Source organism: Marmota flaviventris, chromosome 7, assembly GCF_047511675.1.
Source record: "Marmota flaviventris isolate mMarFla1 chromosome 7, mMarFla1.hap1, whole genome shotgun sequence".
Lineage (NCBI taxonomy): Eukaryota > Metazoa > Chordata > Mammalia > Rodentia > Sciuridae > Marmota > Marmota flaviventris.
In genome coordinates, this window is record NC_092504.1 from 39478536 (window position 1) to 39502878 (window position 24343).

A 24343-nucleotide genomic window follows, 5' to 3' on the forward strand; every position below is an offset into this window, starting at 1 on the left:
CACAACATAAATGTCAATACATATCTAAAGCATTTTCCTGAGCAGGTGCAAAGATCCAATTGAAGTTTTTTTTATAAGGCTTAGCCAACTTGATGTAAAACAAAAGTTTCCCAAATAGAGAATTTTTTTTTTTTTCATGCAACAAACGTGGTTGGAGAATAGAAATCTGACTCTTGGAGTTAAATTGACTCTGAACTCCCTAAAATTCTAAGAGTTTATCATTCTGTGAGTTAATTCCTCAAGTTATTCTCCCCATAAATGAGCTGCTTGGAAGAAGGAGAATGGTTTGGGAAGATGGGTTTATTCTTTCAGGCCACTAGTAGTCTACAAAAGTACCCTGTTAAAGAGTGATCACAAATGCGTACCTATTAGTTTAGCAGGTAACTGAAAGATGATAGGTGTTTTTAAAAACCTCATGCACTGATGAGCCTCACAGTTACGTCCATCACTGAAAGGACAGTTGTTTCATATTTTGACCATTTTGAATGAAATCTTGGCTCCTATGTCTTGAGAAGCACTTCTTATTCATTTATTTATTATTTATTTATTGGTATCAGAGATTGAACTCAGGGGCACTAAAACACTGAGCTACATCTCCAGCCCATCCCCATATTTTATTTGGAGACAGCATCTCACTGAGTTGCTTAGGCCCTTGCTAAGTTGCTGAGGCTGGCTTTGAACTCTCAATCCTGCCTCAGCCTCTCGAGCCACTGGGATTACAGGCATGCGCCACCATGCCTAGCAATGGGAAACACTTCTAGTGCTTATAAAAGACACAATCTTCCTCATCCTGTACTTCTATCTCCAAATACGTGAATTTTCTTTGGGTCATGACTCCCCAGCTTCCTCCTCATTCATTCCTGTCCTCTACTAGAGAACTTAAAACATTGAAGAAAAGCAGAGTGAAAGAAAAGATGGAGGCTAATCAGAGAAGACTCGATTCCTTTACTCAGCTGTAAGCCAGGCAGGGTGCAATATCATCTGCTGCTGTTATTGTGTGTTTGTTTGGTATGTGAGGGCTCTCAACATGTTCTTAGCAGAAAAATATGTCATGCTCAATTCAGGTGAGAGCCTTCCACAGAAAGCATTTCAAAAGAGCAAGAGAATCAAAAGAAGTATATTATTTTAAAGTACTCTTGAAATTTTAAATGTGTATAAATTCAGAGGTTTAGAAAACTCAAAAGCCATAGACAGTTTAGGAAGCCGAAGGCTGTGAATCTCCCTTTTCACTTAATCCATGCCTTATTTTGCATTCCTCGCAGGTAAGCAGGCAATGCCTAGAAGAGAAGCAAAAACAGGTAGTGGTTTGTATTTTGACAATAGAAGCTCTAGTCTTAACACAATGTTGTTTAGAGAAGTCTTCTGTTCTAAAGTTCACTAGCCCAATTTCTTCAGGAATAATATTTGTTCTTAGTTTAAGATTCCCCAAATTTCATCCAAATAAAGCCAAGAACAAACTTTATGTTGAAACAGATGGTTGTTTTTGTGGTTAGAGTCACACAAAGGTTGAACATCTTGACTCTTTGAACTTGAGTAATTTCTAACAATAACATTAAAAAATCATAAATAAGCCAGGCACAGTGGCACATATCTATCGCTCCAGCACTGAGGATGCTCAGGTGGGAGAAACACTTGAGCCCAGGAGTTTGAGGCCAGCCTGGGCAATGCAGTGAGACCTCATCTAAAAGAAAAAAAAATCATAGAATACATAGTGCATTTATGAGGATTTAATATAATATAAGCCTATAGTGTTTAATATAATATAAACTTATGGAATTAGGTTTGAACACACATGAGCACACATAATTTTTTTAATTAAAAAATTGCAAAGACATTTCCAGAATTATAATTTTCCTGATTTGTAACAGTTTCCTTAGAATCTAACACAATACCAAGGAAAATGCACAGCTTTGTATTAGAAAAATACCCACACTTGAGGAATTGATGTCCTTGAGGCCCTTCCCAGTGTTAGTTTTGAAATCTTACAAATTCAATTCCATAAACATTTACTGAACACCTACTACCATGAGAAATTTGCAACAGGAAGACCATTTAAGCAGAACAGGATGAGGTGAATTCTATATAATAGAAATATCAACCTTGCTTGAGTGGGAAGGGTCATTCAGAAGGCAGTAACACCATAAGCTGCTATTTCACGTCCCCAGAGAGATGGATGATGACCTCCATCCTCCTCCCTTTATCACTTATTTTACCCCATTGCTTTGAGAATTAGGTAGAAATCCTTAGTGTGGCATAAAATCCTTCAGGGAGTGACCCTTACTTGCTTTGCCCTCCAGATGTCTTCTATCATTTCCCAATAGCTCTCTATGCTTTAGCCATAGGGTGTATCCATGGGTTTATTAAAGAATTAATCAGGTTTCCTTCTCTGAGCAGGCCATTCCTGGCCTAGCATTTCCTTTTTCAAACTTGCTATAACTCCCACTGGTCTTTGAAGATTCAAGTCAAGCATCATCATCTCCTTTAAGAAGGCCCCTTCCTTAAGCTTCTAGACCTCAACTTAGCTAGGGGCTCTTCCCTCTTTCCCCCTCACTGGAAATCAAGTAGCTTTGTGAATCGTTGCAATATCATCTGCTGCTGTTATTGTGTGTTTGTTTGGTATGTGAGGGCCCTTCACAAGGGCTTAGCAATGGTTACCAGCCACTAATGTGAGCCCAGAGTGCAGCTGCTGTGGCTACAAGAGGGCAGGCAAAACAGAGCTATAGAACAAAGAGCTCTAAGCAACCCTGGAGACCCTTTACTTCAACCGCCTTCTTCTAAAATGCAGAACAATGGAGACTGTCTGGAAAACACAGATTTCAATCTTGGTTTATAATTATTATGGAACCTGAAGTTGGATAATAGCAAAAGAACTTCCTGAAATTAAAGAGGAAGAGGGAACAGTTAAGAAAACTTTCTCCTTTGCATGTATTGATTTTATAAAACTTTCCCTAAAGAGACCAGAATCTTGTGGTCAATTGCTCTTCAGAAAGCTGACCCTAAAACTCAGCTTTGTAAAGATGGACTGATGTGGGAGTTGCCTGTAAACATAGAATTAATGACTCTCAGGCAACATTGCTGCTAAAATGGAATATGTAAGGGTTTGAAAACAAATGGGCTGAGCCTTACCTATGGCTAACTGAAAAACAGGATATGGCTAACTAGGTCACCTCAGAAAGTCTCAAAGTCTCTGCATCTCCTTGCTGTATGTCTGTGCACCTCTCTGGGTTGCATGTGGCTCAACAGGAAGTGACAGTGTTTAAGGTACCAGTATAGGACTAGGGAAGGTGGCTCTCCAAAGTTTTGCAAATGGAAAAAGAACTTGGGTGCCCTGATTTCTAGTCCAATGTTGTTTTCACTATATCATGCAGCCTCTCAAATAGAATCTACTGAGATGGGTGAGGGGTCTTCAGAGAAATGTGTCTTTAACACTAGTCCCATAACACTATAAAAGAAATAGCACTTATGAGTCATGAATAACCATTTCTATTCCTTGCAATATCCCATGGAAACAATTCTGGTCATCATTTTATACAGATGAGGAAACTGAAGATTAGAGAGTTTAAGAAATGTATTCAAGGTCATATGGCTTAGGAAGTGGATGGAGTGGTTTTCAACCCCAAATCTCCAACAGCAGAGGTAGTCCTGTGAACTCCACTGTCCTGCTGTTTATATCCCCCAGAGAAAACTACAATATATATTACATGCTATTAACATGTTAAAGGCTCTCAGAAGCCTTCCATAAGGAAGACCGTTTAAATTTTACGTAACCTTGTGATGGTAGAAGCCATTTGTGCTCATCAAGATATTCTTTAGAGACTTGCACAATGCCTTGGACATAATAGGTACTCATTAGATATTGTTATAAAATTAAATAGGTAGCTAATTTAATAATTATCAAAGTTGAGTTGTAACAACTCAAAACTTGAAGGTTAAAGAGGTTTTTTAAATGAAGAAATTTAAAAAACGTTTAATGTTATAAATAGTCAGTGACCCTTCATTTAATTACTTATAATTATCTTCATTATAATCTCTTAGTCAAGCAGTTTACAAACCTGTTATGCTCTGGACCAAAACCAGCTCCACGCAGCTGATCTTCAAAAGAATGGAATTTACTCTGGCATACTCCTATGTATGAAGCCTTTCCAAGGCCAAATCCTAAGATGCCAGCAACTATAAAAGCAAGAAACATAGGTAACTGAAAGATTCAGAATCTCTTTAGTTAATTATCATCTTGAAATTTTTTTATTAAATCTAGTCTTTTTTTTTTTTTTTTAAGTGCTGATGTTGAACCCAGGGGTGCTTTACCACTGAGCTACATCCCAACCATTTTAATTTTTTATTTTGAGACAGGGTCTCACCAAGTTGCTTAGGGCTTCACTAAGATCCTCCTGTTTCAGTCTCCAAAATCACTGGGATAGGTATGTGCTACCACACCAAACATCAAGACTAGCCATTTTTATCTAAAAGTACTAAGGTAAATCAATGAAAAAAAACTCTGAGGGTGAAGCCCCTATCAAAGAGCAGGACTGTGAACCAGAGACTTTCTGATCTCTTCTTTGAACTGGAAGCAGAATGACCAGGACAGAACAAGTGAAGATGCTGTCTCAGAGATGGACAATGAGAGGGTGGCAGCTGTCAAACAGATGGCTTAGGCCACCAAGGAGAGAAGGTGGGGATCTGCACTGTGACTATTGGAAGCCTTTAAATCACAGGTAGGAAAGCTCCTTTACTTTCTTTAAGGTCTTGGAAGAGTTGGAAGCAACCTCTAGAAGTGATGTCATGAGGGAGGGAAACCTCCTATGAAGGAAGTTGTTGGGAGCAGTGATTTGAATCGTTGTCTCTGACCTACAGCAGGAGCTGTGCCTGCACTGGGAATTTCCCGTGCAGAGGTTCAGGTCAAGACTGCCCAGTTGCTATGGTGACACCCTGCTTAAAGGAGATTCTGTGCTAGGCACAGGACTATCAGTCTTGACCCTAAGTGCAGACATCAGCTGCCAGGGACAGAGAATTATGAAAGTAAATTGATAATTATATTTGTCATATAGTACTTTGACTTTCAATCCTGCATGCTTTCTCACAGAAAATCCTTTTGATGAGAAAACCCATATGATGAAGTTGCTGAGCTAGCTCTGGGTCATTCATTCTCCATCAGAGGGTGATGTCCCACCTAGCCCCAGCCTTTTCTCTAGGTCTTTGTCTTTTCTCAATCCCCCATCGCCCCTTGGTGATTTCTGAAGTAATGGCTGTGCTGGTTGCAGCAAAAAATCTTGAACCCTCTGGCTGGGAATGAGATTCGAGATTGTACCTTCTTTGTACATAGAAGGTCTATGTGTATCAAGAAGAGGAAGAAGAAACCCCAAGTGTGTGGCAAATTAATTATTGGAAAATCCCCAGCTCATTACTCATTTTTAATGTCCATGACAGATAATCCTTTGAAAAGATTGGCCAGCCCAAAAGAAGAATATAAAAACCCTAAGGGACTTATCATTCAGATGCTCTACTGTTGATAATTTTGTTAAAGCTGGCCCTCCATATCCATGGGTCACACATCCTCAGTCAACCAACTACAGACAAAATATTTGAAAGTTTTGGTCAGTACTGAACAAGTACAAACTTCTTTCTTTCAGTATTCCCTAAGTCATATAGTATAACAACTATTTGTACAGTATTTACATTGTTTTAGGTATTGTAAGTCATCTAGAGATGATTTAAAGAATACAGGAGAATATGCAGAGGTGGTATGAAAATATTATGCCATTTATATAAGGGAATTAAGCATTCATGGATTTTGGTATCCCGGAGGGGTCTTAGAACCCATCCCCATCAAATCTGGAGGAACAACTGTATATATCTTGTCAGTCCCTCTTAGTTCATGCTTTAAAGAGGATTATCTGGGGAGAAGTCCCTACTCACTTTAAAGAGGATTATCTGGGGAGAAGTCCCTATACACTTCCTGTATATCAGGAAGTGTTGAATAAAGTAAGAATGTAAAGCCATAGAAAATAGTGACTAATTTTTCAGAGTCAATGCAGGCAAGTTGGTTAAAATGGACATTCCTTTCCCTAGCTGTTAAAAATATCACCCTTTCTTCCAAAATGAATCTGCTTTTTTTACTTTAATGACTTACGTGCAAGTTTAGGCAATGATCCAAGTCTTGGGTTAGCTGCTAAGTAACCTAAGGATTAATATATAGATAATTAATATTTTATTTTGCAACCTACTTAAATTTGTAAGGAAAACTTCAAACTTTAAGATGCAAAATTTCTTAAATGTATACATAGTCTTAATCTAAAGAAAGAATTTTAAAATAATTATGATTCACTTCTTGACTGAGTTTAACTCTTGAATAGCCATTTTAGGCAAATAGCATATATTAGCTTTAACATATAGAAAAGGAATATGAAACAAAGACTAACTTAAACTGAGTTCAAAAAATGACTCACTATCCTGTTCTCTCTTAAAGTAACTCAATATAGGAAGTTTCAGTTTAGAGATTCACTCTGTATGTGTGTGTGTGTGTGTGTGTGTGTGTGTCCGTGTGCACACGCGTGCATGTGTTTATTTAAAGCTTTTTTTTCTTGCTTTGATTAGGGGCATTCTACCACTGAATTGCATCTCCAGTCCTTTTTTTTAAAGAAGGTCTTGCTAATTTGCTCAGGCTGGGATTGAATTTGTAATTCTCCTGCCTTAGCTGCCCAAGTGCTGGGATTATAGGCATGTCTACTGTCACAATTTTTAAATGAAAATAGTAGGGGCTGGAGTTATGGCTCAGTGGTAGAGCGCTCGTCTAGCACATGTAAGGCTCTGCGTTCGATCCTCAGCACCACATATAAATATAAAATAAAGGTATGGTGTTCAATTACAACTAAAAAAATAATAATAAATATTTAAAAAAGAAAATATTATAACTTGTGGCTGGGTACAGTGGCACACACCTGTAATCCCAGTGGTGTGGGAGGCTGAGACGGGGGATCACAAGTTCAAAGTCAGCCTCAGCAATGGCAAGGTGCTAATCAACTCAGTAAGACCCTGTCTCTAAATAAAATACAAAAAAAAAAAAAAAAAGGCTGGGGATGTGGCTCAGTGGTTGAGTGCCCCTGAGTTCAATCCCTGGTACCAAAAAAAAAAAAGAATGAAAAGAAGAAATATTATAACTTGAGGTGGGCAGGATAGTAGCCCCTAACAATGTCCGCTCCATAATCTTAAGAAACTGTAAATATGTTATAATACATAAAAACTTAGGTAGAAAGTAGAATTTAGGTTGCTATCAGATAACTTAAAAATAGGGAGATGGTTCTGGATGATCCAGGTAACTTCGACATAATTATAACAATCCCTGAATGTGGAAGAGGGCATTGGAGAGGACCAGATATGACAATGTGAGAAAATGTTAGCTCAGCATTGCTGGCTTTAAAGACATAAGAGGGGGCTGCCAGAAAATAAATGCAGGAAAGGGAAAGGAAGATTAGAAACTTCCAGAAGAAATACAACTGGAACAATGTCTTGATTTTAATCCAGAGAGACCCATTTTGGATTTCTGGCCTCTGGAACTGTAAGTTAATAAATCTGTTCTTTTTAAGCCATGGTGTCTGTGATAATCTGTTACAATAACTATGGAAAACTAATATATAATTCTGAAAAAATATATTTGCACAGATGCAGAGATGATAGATCTTGAGTAATTTAATATTTATAAAATATAATTCTATAGATGTCCTGGCTACATTTTTTTTTGCTGTGTCAGAAATAGCCTGATGAAGGCTTGTTCTGATTGATGAATATATTCCTATTAAAAGACTATCATATTTAATACATGACCTTTACAGCCAGAATAATATTGATTAAATTGGAATTCTCCTGGTTACATGACACAGGTGATCTTTGAGATCCAAAAAAGAACTAGGACATCTTCCTTCATATTTACCAGGAAGAAATATTCCTTTTAAAATCTTGGTAACCAGAAACATCCAATAAATTGAACTTAAACAGAGTCAGAGGCCTTGTTGTTACCTGGGGACTACACAATGTATAAGAATTCTCTGTCTAGGTGGAGACAAAGAAGAGAATGAGGAAAGAGGAATGGAGAGGAAAACTCAGAGGTAAGCAGAGGTCACTGTAGGGAGAGACATGTGGCTGCTAGTCCTCATGGTCTCTTGTATGCATCAGACAGGGTACCCTCCTTAGTTGATTTAGCTTCTTGCTGGGACAAATGGCTTGGTGGGCAGAGCTTGGGTGGACTTCCACTCTACTCACCTCCTACCTGGAGCACCCTTCTGTAGTGAACCATTGGCCCAGTCACAGCCAGAGGCCGGGAGGCACAGGCACTCTGGTATAATGGAAGGCACTGTTTTAGTTTCCTATGATTGCTAAAACACATTACCACCAATGTAGTAGCTTAAAGCAAGTTTATTATAGTTCTTGAGGTGAGAAGTCTCAAATTGGTCTCACTAGTTTAAAAATAAAGTTGTAACTGCATCTTTAAGTGGGCTGCTTTCTTTGCTAGGGTGTCTGGAATTTCCAGATCCTAGAGGCCTCCCACATGCCTTAGCTCATGGCCCCTTCCTCCATCGTCAAAGTCTTGCAATGTTGATTCCTTATGCTGTCCTCTCTCTGGATCTATCTTCTCTTCCCCTTTGTTATTTTAAAAGAACTTTAAAATTTTTAGTTTTTTTTTTTTCTTTTGATCCTGGGGATCAAACTCAGGATTTCACACATGCTAGGCAAACACATCACCACTGAGCTATATGCAGCCCTTTGCATTTTCAGATAGGATTTTTTGGGGGGTACTGAGGATTCAACTCAGGAGCATTCAACCATTGAGCCACATCCCTAGCCCTATTTTATATATTTTTTTTTAGAGACAGGATTCACTGAGTTGTGTTGTGCCTCACAATTGCTGAGGCTGGCTTTGAACTCGTGATCCTCCTGTCACAGCCTCCCCAGCTGTTGGGATTACAGGAGAGATAGGATTTTGCTAAGTTGTCATGTAGTGGCACCCCCTTTCTCCACAGAAAAGTCTTAACTGGGTTTCTCCAAAATTTTCACCAGGTTGATTTTAGGACTGTCAGCAAAAGAGTCTCTACCAAAGAGTTCAATGTAGATAAACTTCCAATTTTCGTGTTGCCCTGTTTTACTTGGCCACTGGTCAGGAAGAAATCAGCACTCCAGGTGCTGGATATCCTCTTACTAGTTTTGCACAAACGTGTATCCAGTATAGTAGTTTGTAGAAATGTGTAAACAAAGCCTCTGGCCTTGAGCTGGGGCTTCACAGAGATGTCTACGTTTCTAAGATAAGAGAAGTTACCAATTGGGCTCTGTGGTAACAGCTGGCAGGGGGAGGAAAGAAAGGGGAGAAGAAGCTCTCCTCTTTTCAGGTGCTATCCTTGAATGGTTAACTTGCCCAGAACAGTGAAAGAAAAAACTGCTTTTATGTGAACTTTTGCAGACTCTGAACTTCTGAGCCCTTCCCCTTATATGTTGGGTATAAAATTATGAAACTATCTGAACTCTGGGTTTAGAGGATTGATTGATTACAGCAAAAGCTGTGCCCTCTGAACCTGGCTGTAGCCAAATAAAACTGTTCCAGCTATCTTCAGTGCCTTGCCTCATCTGTCCCTACAACAGGTAGGCTGGCTTTGAACTTGTGATCCTTCTGTGTCAGCCTTTTGAGTAGCTGGAATTATAGTTGTGTGTCACCATGTCTGGTAAAGACTCTTTTGGTCAAATTGGGCTCCCTGGATTACCTAGGATAATCTCTCTATTGTAAGGTCAGCTGTTTAACAACCTTAATTATATCTGCCATTTAATTTCCCTTTGCCAGGTAATCTAATATATTCACTCATTCCAGAGTCTAGGATCTCTTCTGTGGGGACAGGGACCTATGCTAAAAAGAGGTAGAAGCATGCATTAAAAAAATCTTTCACCAAAAAAATACATGCCCAGTGCTAAGGAGCTGCCAGAAGGGTCACAGAAAACTGGACTCTCTGAAGTTAAGCAATTTAACAAATATTGAATCTTACCTTGGTGGACTAGTCCCTGGGTGACAAGCATGCTTACAAGAGAGAAAGGCAGAGCTGTAAAACAAAAATGTCCTTCAATATTGGTATCTTAATATCATCTCATTCCAGTCAGAATGGCAGCTATTATGAAGACAAACAACAATAAGAGTTGGGGGGTATGTGGGGAAAAAGGTACACTCATACATTGCCGGTGGGACTGTGAATTGGTGCAGCCAATATGGAAAGCAGTATGGAGATTCCTTGGAAAGCTGGGAATGGAACCACCATTTGACCCAGCTATCCCTCTCCTCGGTCTATACCCAAAGGACTTAAAAACAGCATACTATAGGGACACAGCCACATCAATGTTGATAAAAGTACAATTCACAACCCAGATGCCCTTCAGTAGATGAATGGATTTAAAAAATGTGGCATATATACACAATGGAATATTACTCAGCAATAAAAGAGAATAAAATCATGGCATTTGCAGGTAAATGGATGGAGTTGGAGGAGATAATGTTAAGTGAAGTTAGCCAATCCCAAAAAACAAATGCCAAATGTTTACTCTTATATAAGGTGACTGACTCATAGTTGGGTAGGGAGGGGGAGCATGGGAGGAATAGCCAAACTAGATATGACAGAGGGGTGGGAGGAGAAGAGAGGGGGCAGGGGATTAGCAATGAGGTGGAATGTGACAGACATCATTATTCAAAGTACATGTATGAAACATGAATTGGTGAGAATATACTTTACATACAGAGACATGAAAAATTGTGCTCTGGGCTGGGGCTGTGGCTCAGTGGTGGAGCACTCGCCTAGCATGTGTGAGGCACTGGGTTCAATCCTCAGCACCACATAAAAATAAAATAAAGATACTGTGTTCACCTAAAACTAAAAAATAAATATTAAAAAAAGAAAAATTGTGCTCTATATGTGTAATAAGAATTGTAATGCATTCCGCTATCATGTATTTAAAAAATAAAATCAATTAAAAAATATTGGTATCTTAAAACATGGTGCCTCACCTAGAGGTCAGGGGAGAATTGCTCAGAGATTTTTGTTTTACCTTCCTTAAATGTAAGTTTTATTCATTTGTTATTTTACTTATTCAATAAGTATTTATTACACACTATAGGAACAATTCTCTTAGGGTCTTCCCTGGTCACTCAACCTGTTTCATACCATTAGTTTGACCAAATATAAAACCCATTTTACTCCATCTCTGATTTTATAGTGTGAATCTGAAGTGTCCACCAAACGATCCTTAGCTGGTGGGCATGTTGGGAGTTGGTTGGAGACTTTAGGAGGTAGGGCTTACTTGGAGGAAGCATCATTGGGAATGTTTCCTTGCAGTATGTATCCTGTCCTTGATCCCTTTCCTTCTCTATCTTTGCCTCTCAGCTGCTGTGAATTAAGCAACCACATTCTGCCATGTCCTCTTACCATGATGCTCTGCCTCATCGCAGGCCCAGAAACATGGAACCAAGTGGCCAGAGACTGACACCATGAGCCAAAATAAATATTTCCCCCTTTAAGTTGATTTATCTCAGGTATTTTGTCACAGTGATAAAAAACCAACTAATACATCAGACATCCAAATTTACTGAATGGTTGACTTGTACAAGATTTTGAACACTACATTTGACATGGGCATCTTAGTTCTTGAATTGGGGAACTGCCTGTATCTATATGCATACATATGTATACATCAATTTTCAATCCTACATAATTGTTAGGAAGCACTATATAATAAACTGCATAGTCTTCATCTATATTTGTTAGTTTTTTAACCAAATTTGCTTTATCTCTATTTTTTATTTTTATTTTTTGAAATATTTGAAATTCGTAAACATCATGACTCTTCAGTACTGAATATTTCAGAAGATATCTTCTAAGAACAAGAATATTTCCCTACAGAGTCACAATACCATTAGGGGTACTCCAGGATAATTAACTATTGCACAATCTATATTCAAATATCTCCAAATGGTCAAATAATGTCTTTCATAGCTGCTGGCTTTTTCCAATACAGAAAATCAAGGATCCTATTTACTCTCTAATCTGCTTTCATCTTTCACTGAGGAGAGTTCCCTGCTGGTTTTTTTTTTTTTTTTTTTTAGTCTATAAGACATTTTTGTCCACCAATTTGGAGGTCTGCCTGAAGATCCAAATGGAAGATTACAAGATGACTTCATTCATGTTAAATATGTACAATGTTTAGCTATGCCTTTTTGAACAGACAATTAGTTTGGCAAAGGCAGTTTCTAATTCTGTCAAAATGTGCCAAATGACTTCTCTCAAATGCAGAGAGCAGTGGTAAACATTCAGCTCTTCCTGGCAACCAAGGAAATTCAAACAGTAACCAATTTTTCCATCTATAACTAGTTGCCTGGTGGCAGGCAAATGGGTCATAATGAAGTGTTAATCTACTAGTGCACAATTAAATTATTTACTCATAGGTTGTCAGAAAAGACATGCATTTCTAGAAGCACAATCAGTAATCATGGTAATGCATAATGAATATCAACTCCTACAGAGTGTTAGTTCCAAAACTGGTGATGCTGAATTTGAATGATTTATGAAATCAAAATGAGTATTGTAAAGTAAAAATTATCCCTGTGTCAGCAATGTTGCACAACACTGATGCTCTGTCTATAAGCTCTATTATGCCATTCTCAAACAACAAATCATGAATTTTTTAAATTGGAAGAAACTTTAATGCACAGCCTGAATTCACACCCTTAGCTTATGTAAGGCAGGCTCAGAAAGAGGAAGCAACTCAGCAGAAAAGGCTATTCAGAGACAATATAGGAGAAGTATTAATGGAACACTGCCATTTTTTCTTTCACTCAACAATATTTAGGAGAAATTCTCTATGTGTGAAGCATTGTGCTAGGCTCTGGGATGAACTTGACATTATTTCTGACTCTATGAAGCTTAGACTCTAGTGGAGGTTAGAAAGATCTACTCTTTGGTAATAAAGACATTCTAGACAATAATCTTGGCACATCTTCTTGCTCATGTGAAGGAAAGAGTTAAATGAGCAGCAGTTTTTGCTAAGTAAGGCAAAGTGCTCCATAATCAGATATTATCTCTGCCCTAAAAATTTTTTCCAGATGGATTTAACCCAAAACATCCCTGAATATCCAAGTTCTTCAGGGATTTATGCAAACACTGCTCAAAAATAAATCATTCCTGCAGTTCTAATAGGATATGGAGGCAGTTTATTGCATCAAATGCAATGCTAGTAAAGATTGAGCAGGATGCAATTACCTCTCTTCCAGAAACTTTCTTCTTGACATTCTCGAATAATCTTGGCTATCTCTCCTCTGTGGATGTGCAGTTTTGATTTTGGACAAAACAACATGCTCTGTAAGGAAAGTTACATGACGAGTTAAGTGAGATTATCAGAAAAACATCTACTTGGTTTTCCCTGGAGGAGGAGGTCTCTTCTCTTGTTACTTGGCTTGTGTTTTGGGCTGTCTGTGCCTATATACAGCAATGGCCAATTCCATAAGCTTCCCAACTGGACCTTCTAGATGGACTGAGGCAAAGAAAGAATCCCAGTTGGAGAGACAGGGTGATTCACTGATTTGAGTGCATGAAGTGGCTACTGGTCAAGCTGAATTACTGCTGAGGCCATGTGCGCTTTCACCTCCATGCCTCTGTCCATGGGCTTGACTATACTTAGAGTGCTACTCCCTCTCTCCCTTCACCTACCTGCTCTTAAGATCAAGCTCAGTGTTGCCTCCTCAGTGAAGAGAAGGATTTGCTGATTTTGCCACTGTTCCTTTTCAGGCTCTTTGTAGTAGGTATCAGTGTGGATGGTGGTCACCATTTCTTGAGCACTTTCTCATGGGCCAGGCACTATGCCAAGCACTTGACATGCATGATGCTATATTAACAAGGTGGAGGGACTCATGGCGTCTATGCCTTCAGAGATCTACAAGCAATGCAAGCTGGCATCCTCCCTCTTCTTTCTCTCCAACTCTCCTTGACACAGTACAATTGCAGTGGTCAGCATGAATCACAACAACCAGTAACATGGTAATGCACAATGGGAAGAAGCAATTGCCATCAGTCTCTACTTACCTCCATTTCTTAGCACCTGTGCTCCTCAGCAAGCATGCCTCCTTTCCCAGGTAAATCAAATCGGTCCCTGACTTACTGATGGTTCAGATTTTTCCATTTTTATGATGGCATGGCAGTGATATGCATTCAGTAGAAGCCATACTTTGAATTTTGATCTTTTCCTTATATTGCTAGCAATATGCAATGCAATATTTTCATGTGATGCTGGGCAGCAGCATTTAGCTGTGGCCACCTTTCCCCTGGGCAATAGTGAGGATGAAAAGTTCATGCTCTGTACTGTGTTGTGTTACTAAGCTAGGATGGTCAGTAGGATAGATGTTTATAATGCATTTTCGACTTAAAACATTTTCAACTTATGACAAGATTATTGAGATGTATCTCCATTGTAAGTCAAGGAGTATTGCATTTGTTCTTGTCCTGGCTATGGCTGCAGCAGAAAGAAGAAAAATGTCATCCAAAAACACACATATACACACAGCTGACTGTTGCAGTTGCTCTGAGTCCTAGAGTCAAGATTAGAGTTCGTGCACAGACTCCTGGACGGAGCTCTGGTAATCCTTTCCTTCACGGCTATAAATGTTTTATGGCTCTCTGTTTCACAGAGGCAGCTCAGGTATCCAATTTCTTCTGCTTGTGACTTGTTATCATTGGTCTGTTTGTCTTTCCTATAGTTTACTTTTTTTAAAATTAGAGATTTATAGTTACACATAGTAGATGGACTCATTTTGACAAAATCATACATGAAAGGAATTTGATTTTGATCCCCATTTTCTCCTCCATAAACAATTTTAGCTTGATATGTTTACCCCAGAGAACAAGTAAGATCACTGGCCAAAATCACTCCATTTACCCTTCAAATACTTGCTCTTTTTCTTTCTTTTTAAAACCTAAAAATTTTATTTATTTATCTATTGTGGTACTGGGGATTGAACCCTGGGGCACTTTACCACTGAGCTGCATCTCCAGCCCTTTTTACTTTGTATTTTGAAATTTTGTGACAAGGTTTTACTAAATTGCCCAGGCTGGCCTTGAACTTGCAATCCTCCTGCCCTAGTCCACTGAGTAGCTGGATTACAGCTACTGGCACCGGCACATTTTTTTTTTTTTTTTTTTTGAGTTAGGGTCTCAGTACATCTTCCAGGTTATTCTTGAACTCCTGGACACAAGTGTCTCTTGTTCAAATATTTGTTTCTGAAACACATAACATCCATTCTGAACAAGTTGAAAAAAGTGTGCTCATGTTAACATTTGGGTTCTCAATCTGATGGCTAATTAGTAATTAAGAATTCTGCTATCCTAAAAGCAACATCTGTCAGCAGCATATGCTTTGTATAATTATCCTTAGTAAGAAAAATATGAAAATAAGCAAAATGTACCCTTCTGTTAGAGACAACCAAGAGTTTTGCAGTAAAAGTTTACAACAGTAAACTTTTGCAGTCACTGACAGCCTCCATTAAGAGTTAGCTAAGCTGGATCCTAAGTGGGAAAGAGTCAAGAAAGTTTTTGTAAGTACATCTTTTGTAAGTACAACCCACATATTCCTTCTGTGTTCTCTGTACCCATCCAACAAGGTGTCGGACCAGAAAAAAACAAAATAAAACAAAACACAAAACCAAGTAAGATCACTGGCTAAGAGTGGGGTTTAACAAAAGTTCTGTATGATATTCCTCTTTACATGTCAGACTCCCCAAATTAAAAACATACCTGCTTGCTCAGTGGTGGCAAGTGGGGACCTTTCTCTTGGCTCCCCTGAGTGGACACTGATGCCATGGTGACTTTGTCTTTGCCTCTCTTCTTGTTGAGGGCTCTGCTTACTCTTTGACCAAATGGCTATGGAAAATAGAAAAGAATCACTGTACCTTGAAAAGAATCACTTTCACCCCTAATCTCAATGGCACTTATTTTGAAAAATTACTTTCATTTTGTCCCTAGTCTTAACCAACTACAAACTCAATTTCTAATGTCAACCCCTCACACTACATACCCACGTAACTCACTAATGGTGACAGATCATATTTAGAGTGAAATGTCACACTGTGCATAGTGAACTGTTTTCCTACCTATAAACTGTGTTCTAAAAAATAGTTTCATTCCACGACAAGGTCATTAACTGCACAAACACTTATCAAATGTCTATTATGCACCAAATCTGAGGATACAAAGTGTAAGATTAAAAAAACTGCTGAAGGAATCAGAGTCTAAAGGGGAGGGCACATAAGTTGACAATTGTGTCATATGAGAAGCGCTCCTTCTCCTAGAGGCATGTATGGGGTGCTAAGGAAGGAGAGTGAGAACAGCATATTCTGTCTGCTAGGCCTAAAGGCCCCAACGAGACTGACTTGTGAGATTTCAAGAGGATGTCTAGTGGGTGGATGGATTCTAGGGGCAGGAGGACCAATTTGGAAAATAATGCAATAGTCCAGGCAAGAAGCTGCAGAGACCGGAAATTAGATGCCAATAGGAAGAATAGGGATGATAAACTGGGGTTTGGAAATGTTGGATTTGGGTGCCTGGGTGCAAACAGTGGAATTAGTCTGGAGAGATTAGAATATTTGAGGACTGGGGTTTGAAGTTCCAGATGATTCATAGACTTGAGAGATAAATTTTGAATAAATGTATCTAAAAAGAATATTGGAGAATGTGAACATTGTACTCAAGGGAGTATCGACAAGGAAAAAACAAAAACAAAGGCAGACTTAAAAAATGCAATGATCAAGTAATTACATAGTTCAGGAGATTAGATTTTGAGTTTGGCAAAGATGGACACACTCCAGGTAGGTCACAAGTCTCCTCCCACTCCCCTCAGAGGCCACTGCATTCTGCAGCCCTGGCCTCAAGACTACTACTGACTTCCTGCAAAATGAACATCTTATCACACACAGTTCTGTTTCCTGCATTAATTACTAAACCATAAGGTTATGAGCAAAGGTGGCCTCTACTTGCACCAAATTTCACTTTAGGTGCCCAATGTTATTGTAGAGGCAGCACAGTATCCTGTAGTGCTAAGTCTCTGAATTCAAATCCTGTCTCTCCCTTTTGCTAGCCCTGTACTTTGAGGCAAGTCAGTGTGTCTGTGCCTCAGCTTTCTCACCTGTTCAGTGGATACAGTGGGCACAGCCCTCTTGAGGGGCTGTTGCCAAAATGAAGGATGAAGAATGAAGCCTATAGAAAGCCTCAGCTTAGGAGTCCGTACACAGTGGGTGTGTGAGTAGCTGGGCCCCTGGGCACCTTATGTCTTGAGAACCCCTAGGAATTCTTTGCTGATCTTAGAATGTTTTTGCTCAGTCAGGCATTAGATGTGCAAAGCTAGCACATCCTCTAGGTTTGGAGGTTAGGTTCCCCTTGCACCCAGGTGTATCTGGGTCCACATCTAAGCAAGGCTTCTGAGGGGCTGCCTTCCGAGTGCAGCTCCCACCACCCACACCCAGATCACACGGGCTTCTCCAGTGGTGGGGAAGGGGACAGGGATGCTGACAGGTGGGCATTGGCTGCAGGATGGGGGTGGTGGTAGGATGGACAAGGAGGGGTGCTATCCAGAAGTGACATACTGGAAACTGCGTCAACCCCAAACCAAGTCCTCCAAACCCAGACCCGGGCCACCTTCCCCCCCCGCCCCCCCCCCCCCCCGCGCCCCAGACAGTGTGGTTCGTGGTCAGGGACCAGAGGCAGGAGGGAGCCGAGGGGTTGGAAAGCGGCCAACGCCAGCCGCGCAGCCTTCAAAGGGCTGCGGTGTCTATGCGCCTGTCCTGAATACCCGGAAGGAAAGCGGGCATCCCTCCCGTTGTCACCTCCCCCACCCCGGAGTTGGGGGGAGGCTCACCCGTGGGGGTGGGGGTCGCTTCCCAGGCCACGTCCCGGGCGCAGATGTCTTCCCTCGGCGGCGGCTGCGGCCCTCGCCGGGCCTCTTGCTCACCCCCCTGCTCGCCCGCAGCCCCGCGCCGAGCCCGAGTCCCCTGTCCCCGGCGCCCCCGGCCCTCACCTTTCTTCCGCAGCTCCCTCTCCTTCCTTCCTTCTTTCCTTCCAGCTTCTTTTGCTCCGCCCCCTCACCTCTCTGCTATCACTCGCTTGAGTCACCGCGTCAAAGTGCATCCCCACCCCCACTTGCAGCCTTTCTGGTGGTGACAATCGAGAGAGGCTGAACCCCAGCTTTTGCCACCACTCCGGTCCCCCCTCCACGGTCCCAGGCCCTGTTCTGACACCCTGCAGATTCCACCTCCTCAGGGTCTATCAGATGACTCTCTCCTCCCCACAATCACAGCAGCAACCATTTCCCCTGGCACCCTCCGGGGGCCAGGCCACCCTCCCCGTGTGCAGTCCGGTCTACAGCCCTTGAGGGTGAGCACGATTGATTATCCTCACTCTACAGGCCAGGTTGTGCAAGGTCACCCAGGAGTCCGGAGTCACACTCAGGCCAGCTTTGTCCCTAGCTTGGTCCTCTGTCCATGGACTTGTCCCTTCTCCGCCACCTGCTACTAAACTGTGGGGGCAAAGTTACCTCCTGGGGGAGTGCCTTTAGGGCTCTTCCCTGGGCTGACAGACAGGGACTCCTTGGGGGTATTGAGATGGAGAGAGATTCTGAATCACAGTGAAGGCCCTCATCACCTTTTCCTCCTGTCCCAATCTGTCTCCATGACTTCAGCCTCAGCCCTGGCCCAAAGCTTATCTTTCTTTGATGCCTGCCACCTGCCCAGGGCTCCTTTCTGTTCTTCATGCTCTCTCAGCTCTTTTCCACCCAAGCCCTGGCACGGAGGCCTCCCCTTGCCTGGATCCTCTCCCTATGACACCTGCCTGGCCCTTTCCTATTCATGATTCCCTACCGTTCTTCAGCAGAACCTTCCTTGTTGCCCAGCCCTGTAAAAATCAAACCTTTTCTTCTCTTTCACAGCATAGGCTGCTATTGTTTTCTCTTACAGCACTGTTCACAGTTGTCATTATGTATTTATTATGTGTACAGTTGTATAAAGCCTTCCCTTTCCTTTCATGAAGAGCAGAACAAGATGGACTCTCTTTTGTTCACCATTGAGTCCTTAGCATCTCAGATATAGGAAGGCCTCAATAAATATTTCTTGAATAAACCATCTGGGTTCAAAGATTGTGAAGACACTGCTGTTTTTGGAAGATTTGTATCCGCGCCTCCCCTACTCCCCAGTAGATTTCCTTAGACCACATCTATTCATGTGATTTAGTGAGTTTTTTCTTCCAATAGGGTATTTTCTTTTCTCTTCACTCCTTTTCCTCTAAGTCAAAGGGTGTGTAGTTCTGCTAATTTTATATTGTGTTGCTAGAAACCAGAAATATGATTTGGCCATTTTATGGTCTGAAGGGATCAGCTTTGTAATTGGTTTTGTGGTATATGTGAACAGCCCTCCATTACATTGAAGTCTACCTTGTAACAAATACTTGAAGAGGCATTTGTCCTTCAACTTCCTGCGTTAGTATAATTCATGCCCCACCCCTCTCTAATTTCTGCCAGAATGTTCTAATAGGTCACCTTAGATAACTAGAAGTTAACATATGTAATGTGCATGAATTATGAGTTCCTCTGTTGGTATACGTTGGACAAATATGATGTATCCATGTTTCATTCTGAGCATATTCAGAGATAAAAGAGAAAAGACACAGTTCCTTTCCACAAAGCATTTGTTACTTTCCAAAAGACAGAAAATAACATAGACTTGGCCCTAGAAATTGGTTACACTGAATGGAGCCTTTGTTATTTTTAATTCAGCATTCTACAAGAATTAAGGATCATGACTATAAAGCTGATTATTACTGGTTAATGATATAAAATAGTGACTAGTTTAGGAAGTGCTAAATGGATTATGGCAGGCTCCAGCTTCGACTCTTTCTGTTGTCCTACATTGTCCTCAGGCAACGTCCAAATTTATTAGCAGGGTTCTGTGTGATTAAGCTCTTGCCTGCCTCTTCAACATATCTATCTTAGGGCCTCCCAAGGGCCCTATTGAGTGACTGCTGTTCTCTCCTTTCATGCTTTTGCATGGGCTGTGATTCATCCTGAACCAAACTTCCAGCTTCTCCATCCCTCTGTCATTCACTCTTTAAAGACTGTGGTATCACCTTTTCTTGGAAACCCTGTCAGACCCAAGTTTAATTCCACACTTTCTGCATTCCTGTTGCACTTTGCAATGGTGGTATCTGATATGTCTCTGTGTCTGAATATATGTTTCTTTGTGCATATACATGTATATAAATGTAAGAGTCATAACCTGAATTAAACACTATGTGCCAGGCACTTGTATTGGTCAATTTTATGTCCTTATATAACAAAATATCTAGGACTTGGTCATATATAAATATTTATCTCAGTTCTGAAGACTGAAAACCCAAGATTGTGTGGCTCCATTGGTTTGGCCTCTGGTGAAGGCCTAATGGTGGTTGGCACTGTAATGATGAGACAGGAAGCCAGAGAGGGATTCAGGTGTAAGGCTTTCTCTTTTTTAACAATTCACTCTGGTGGGAACTATTCGGGCTCTCTTGAGAATGACCTTACTTCCTTCTGCATGCAGCACTCTCAACGACTGACCACTTCTTCCTAGGTCCCACCTCTTAAGGTTCCACCACCTTCCATCATCACCACACTGAGGATCAAACTTCTAACACAGAAGCCCTTGGGGGACCCTCAAACCACATCCAAACCATAGCAGCATTCTTCTGGTCCCCTCCTCATCTTTTAACTGCATCCCACAGCAGTCGATGAGTTGTGATAGTGACTTATTAGTCACATGGCCAGAAAGGAAACTAGAATTTAAACCCAAACTCCACAGCCATGTGCTTCAAATACATGCCACCTTCCTGGAACTCAGCTGTCATCACACTGTTAGAACCACGGATGTCATCCACTGTTACTCCCTCTTGAGGTGAGCTCCTTGTGGGCAGGGATTAATTTTTTTCAGAGACTGGCACATTCTATGAGCTCATGAATGATGATGGACAAATTGAATGAGGCACAGAATAAAAAATGCAAGATACCTGGTCCTTTATTCCATGAGGTTTATAGTCTCCATTAGCCATTCCTCCTTTCCTTTCCTTCCTTCCTTCCTTCCTTCCTTCCTTCCTTCCTTCCTTCCTTCCTTCCTTCCTTCCTTCACAAAATAGTTTCAGGGCCTTTTTGTTGTTGTTATTGTGCTGGGGATCCAACCCAGGGCCTTGTGCTAAGCATGCACTCTACCTCTGAGCTACACCCCCAGTCCAAGATGTGGGATCTTTTTAATAACACCAAAAATGCAAACTAGCACCCCAAATTTACAGGTAAGAAAAAGGGGCACAGAAAAGTTAAGTTACATGGTCAAGGTCACAGCTGGGAAGTGTTATTTCCAGGTTCAGACCTCAGTGCCCTGGTTCCTTAGCGCATGCCCTTAATCTCTACAATGTATTGTGTGTCCAGCATCCTCATTGGGCAGAGGAGGAACATAGACTGATACACAACAAGGGACAGGTACAGGTGTCTGGGTAGTAAGGGAGGCAGAGGGGCCCAGTCAAGCAACTTGGGGGAGGAAGGAGATGGGGGCTGTGCAGAGTGGCTGACTGAACAGGGAGGCCTAGTGGGGGAGGGGTGGGATGTACCTAAACAAAGCACACCTGGACTCTGCCCAGCCTCACCCACAGCTGCCTCTTTCCTGCTTCCTCAAGGGGTCTCCAGCTGGTTTCCTGTCGGGGTGTTTTCAGAATGTGTGTACGGTGGGCCTCTTGGACATCCATGGAGCAGCGAGAGCAGCCCTCGTCCTCCTGCCATTTTTCCCTTCTCAGCTCTCCACTTGCCATCTGTGAGCTCTGCAGGAGGCTCTGTGAATCACGGGATCTCGTGAGTCACTCATTCCCTCTCTGAGGAATAAATAACATCAAATTTCACAAAAGCAGCGCAGTCGGGTTTAAATGAGGTGTCACACAAAGGTGGAGCACGGGTTCTGCTTCCCCTGATGAAGTGGCACTGCTGTCAGGCGAGGCACGTTGCCAGTGCTGAGCTTGAAGTTTTGGACCATCAACCCGGAGCTCTGGTTTGCTGGAGTTTCTTCTGGATTTGATGTTCAGACTCTGGAAGAGGCACAGCAGGCCCCAAAGATCATAATTTTGGTCCAACTGGGGAAAGTCTGAAATATGGAAATGAGTGTACATTGATTTGTTTGTGTCTCCAGTCTTTGTTGAGACAGGCCTATACTTTATTTCACTTACGTCCTGAAGGTAAATTTACTACTTTAATATTCCAGAAGTGTTTTCCATAGCTTCTGGCATGCAAAACCTTTGAATGCAAAAACCATAATGTTCCTGGTGTAGCAGAGAGGCTATGTGGTCAAGCAGATGCCAATATCTTGTGGCAGGATTTTTTTTTACTTCATCCCAGGTGTACCTTCTCATCATGTCCTCATGTCTGTCCTAAGCCTCTCTCTAGAGCAACTTTCCCCCCACCTAGCTAGGGTGAGGGTAGGAAAAAACAATGGCATAATTTCATTGTAGAAGAGAAGTTTATTAATCAAAATCTAATTGATCGAAGATTAGGGTGAGACCTGCTTTTAAAAAGAAATTTTCTAGATTTTTTTTTTTTTGGTCTGATTCACTTTCATTGGCATTAAGGGAATATGCTCTAGTATCCTGCAGTCCATGTGGGAAGGGTTGCTGGGGTTTTAGTTGTAGGTGCTCCAGGAAGTTCAACACCAAATTCCGTCTTTGGAGTGCCTCCCAGACTGCATTCACATCGTCCTTCAGGTACCTGTACTCTGCCTTGGCAAGCTCACACTTACTCTGCAGATCTCATTGAAAGCAACCATTGAGCTCCAGAGCCAGGCATTGGCTCCAGTTAATGCCCTGCTCTATGCCTATATATAATGATCGCTTGAAACTGCTTGTTGCATAGGTAGGGAGAGCTCTTAAGTTACTCCAGGGAAACCCACCCTTCCTCCAAAGCCCCTGGGCTAGAAGTCCCTCCATGTCTGTATTTTAGTGCCCTCTTTATTTGCCTGTCTTCTAGGATATGGGCTGTGTGGAGGAAAGCAGGGACTGTCTTCTCACCTTCACATTTGTGAAATCCACATCAATGTGTTAATATAAGTTTTGCACTCTTTTGGCAGCCTGAAGCAATGATAGGTATTCTCCCTTCCCCATTCCAAGAAAGTCACCAAGAGTATCCTTACCTCCAGGATGGTTAATGACTTTGACACTAAGTCATTGGGGTCAACAGAGTTCAGCAATGAAGCATGAAATGGGCACCTGGAACAGTGCCCCTGTATAGCATCTTGCTGAAAAGAGCCCCAGCTGGGAGAGGAAGAAGGGGTCCCACCCTGAAGGGAAGGTTCTGAAAGCTTTTTGAGAGACTGGGAAGGGGGCAGAGGTGTGCAGGTCCTGGATTAGTGGGGACCAACCATTCCCTCCCTCCCACAGATGGTCTGTGTTGGGACCTCATGGGGAAAAGCTGCATGGTCCCCAGAGGGAGCAAGTGCACTAAGCCTTTTGCATCCCAGCCTTTGAAAAACCTAAGGCTGGGGGTTTGATTTCAAGGGACCATGAAAATTTGGACAATGAACATTTCAACAATGTCCAGAAGGGATCAGAGGACCTTCTAGAAACTTCTAGATGGTTCCAGATTCCCCAGATCCTTTTCCCTTCCCCAGGGAGAAGAGGATTGCTGCCTCCCTCCAAATTCTTGAGATTGAATTTCCTGAGTGTATAGGGGCTCTGAACTAATGTAACTTAATTTAGACATAGAAGGACATGACCTTTCTTAAACAGTAATAAAAGAAAATGCACAGCTGCAACACGTCCACGCTTGCGGCAAAGGTAGGTACATAGAATATTTGGTGAGTTGATGAATGCTGGGTGGACCTTGAAATTTATCCAGTCTATTTCAATAATGCCATAGAAACATTTTTTATTCATCTACCTTGAACAAAGGCTTTTCAGGGCTACTTCCTGAGCATTTAAAGCACATTCAAATGAGTTGTCTTGGAACAAAGATTCAAAAGACTTTCGTGACTGTGAGTTAGCAGGAACATCGTGTTTGTGACTCACCAGTCTTATATTGTTGGTTGCTGAAGCAACTAAGCCTTGCTGCTGTTCACTTTGTGAATAGATTGGGGTCTCCAATCTGAATTTGTTCCAGAAAGTCCCACCTAATGTGATAAAGCTGTGAAGACAAAAATACCAAATTCTTATTTTGCATATTGATATCCATTTTTCACAAAGCTTCCTTCTACATTTCCTAGTCCTTGTAAAAAATGCAAATTATTTGTGCTGTTATA

At 41.4% G+C, this 24343-nt stretch overlaps 1 protein-coding gene across 4 annotated transcripts; it reads right to left on the minus strand.

Annotated features, from left to right (window-relative positions):
- Window positions 1-282: 282 nt before the first annotated feature.
- Window positions 283-18111, minus strand: Ociad2 (OCIA domain containing 2). 4 transcript variants are annotated; one of them, XM_027937245.2, is made up of 7 exons: window positions 18073-18111; window positions 15798-15923; window positions 13275-13371; window positions 10020-10073; window positions 6128-6175; window positions 4053-4170; window positions 283-1277 (listed from the first exon to the last, which is right to left on the minus strand). In XM_027937245.2, exons 2-7 carry the CDS (start codon window positions 15861-15863, stop codon window positions 1196-1198), a joined length of 465 nt encoding a protein of 154 aa, XP_027793046.1. In that variant the 5' UTR covers window positions 15864-15923; window positions 18073-18111; the 3' UTR covers window positions 283-1195. The 4 variants fall into 4 exon arrangements, with proteins under 4 accessions (XP_027793046.1, XP_027793037.1, XP_027793064.1 ...); XM_027937236.2 differs by lacking the exon at window positions 18073-18111 and adding an exon at window positions 17914-18005; XM_027937263.2 differs by lacking the exons at window positions 15798-15923; window positions 18073-18111 and adding exons at window positions 13722-13994; window positions 14094-14429.
- Between the last annotated feature and the right edge of the window lie 6232 nt (window positions 18112-24343).

Coding starts and splice junctions, on each gene's coding strand:
- Ociad2 (XM_027937245.2), bottom strand. CDS start 15,863: ATGGCATCAGTGTCCACTCAGGGGAGCCAAGAGAAAGGTCCCCACTTG. Junction 10,074..13,274: donor AGAAAGTTTCTGGAAGAGAG/GTAATTGCATCC, acceptor TTTGTTTTACAG/CTCTGCCTTTCTCTCTTGTA. Junction 6,176..10,019: donor CCAGGGACTAGTCCACCAAG/GTAAGATTCAAT, acceptor ATTAATCCTTAG/GTTACTTAGCAGCTAACCCA.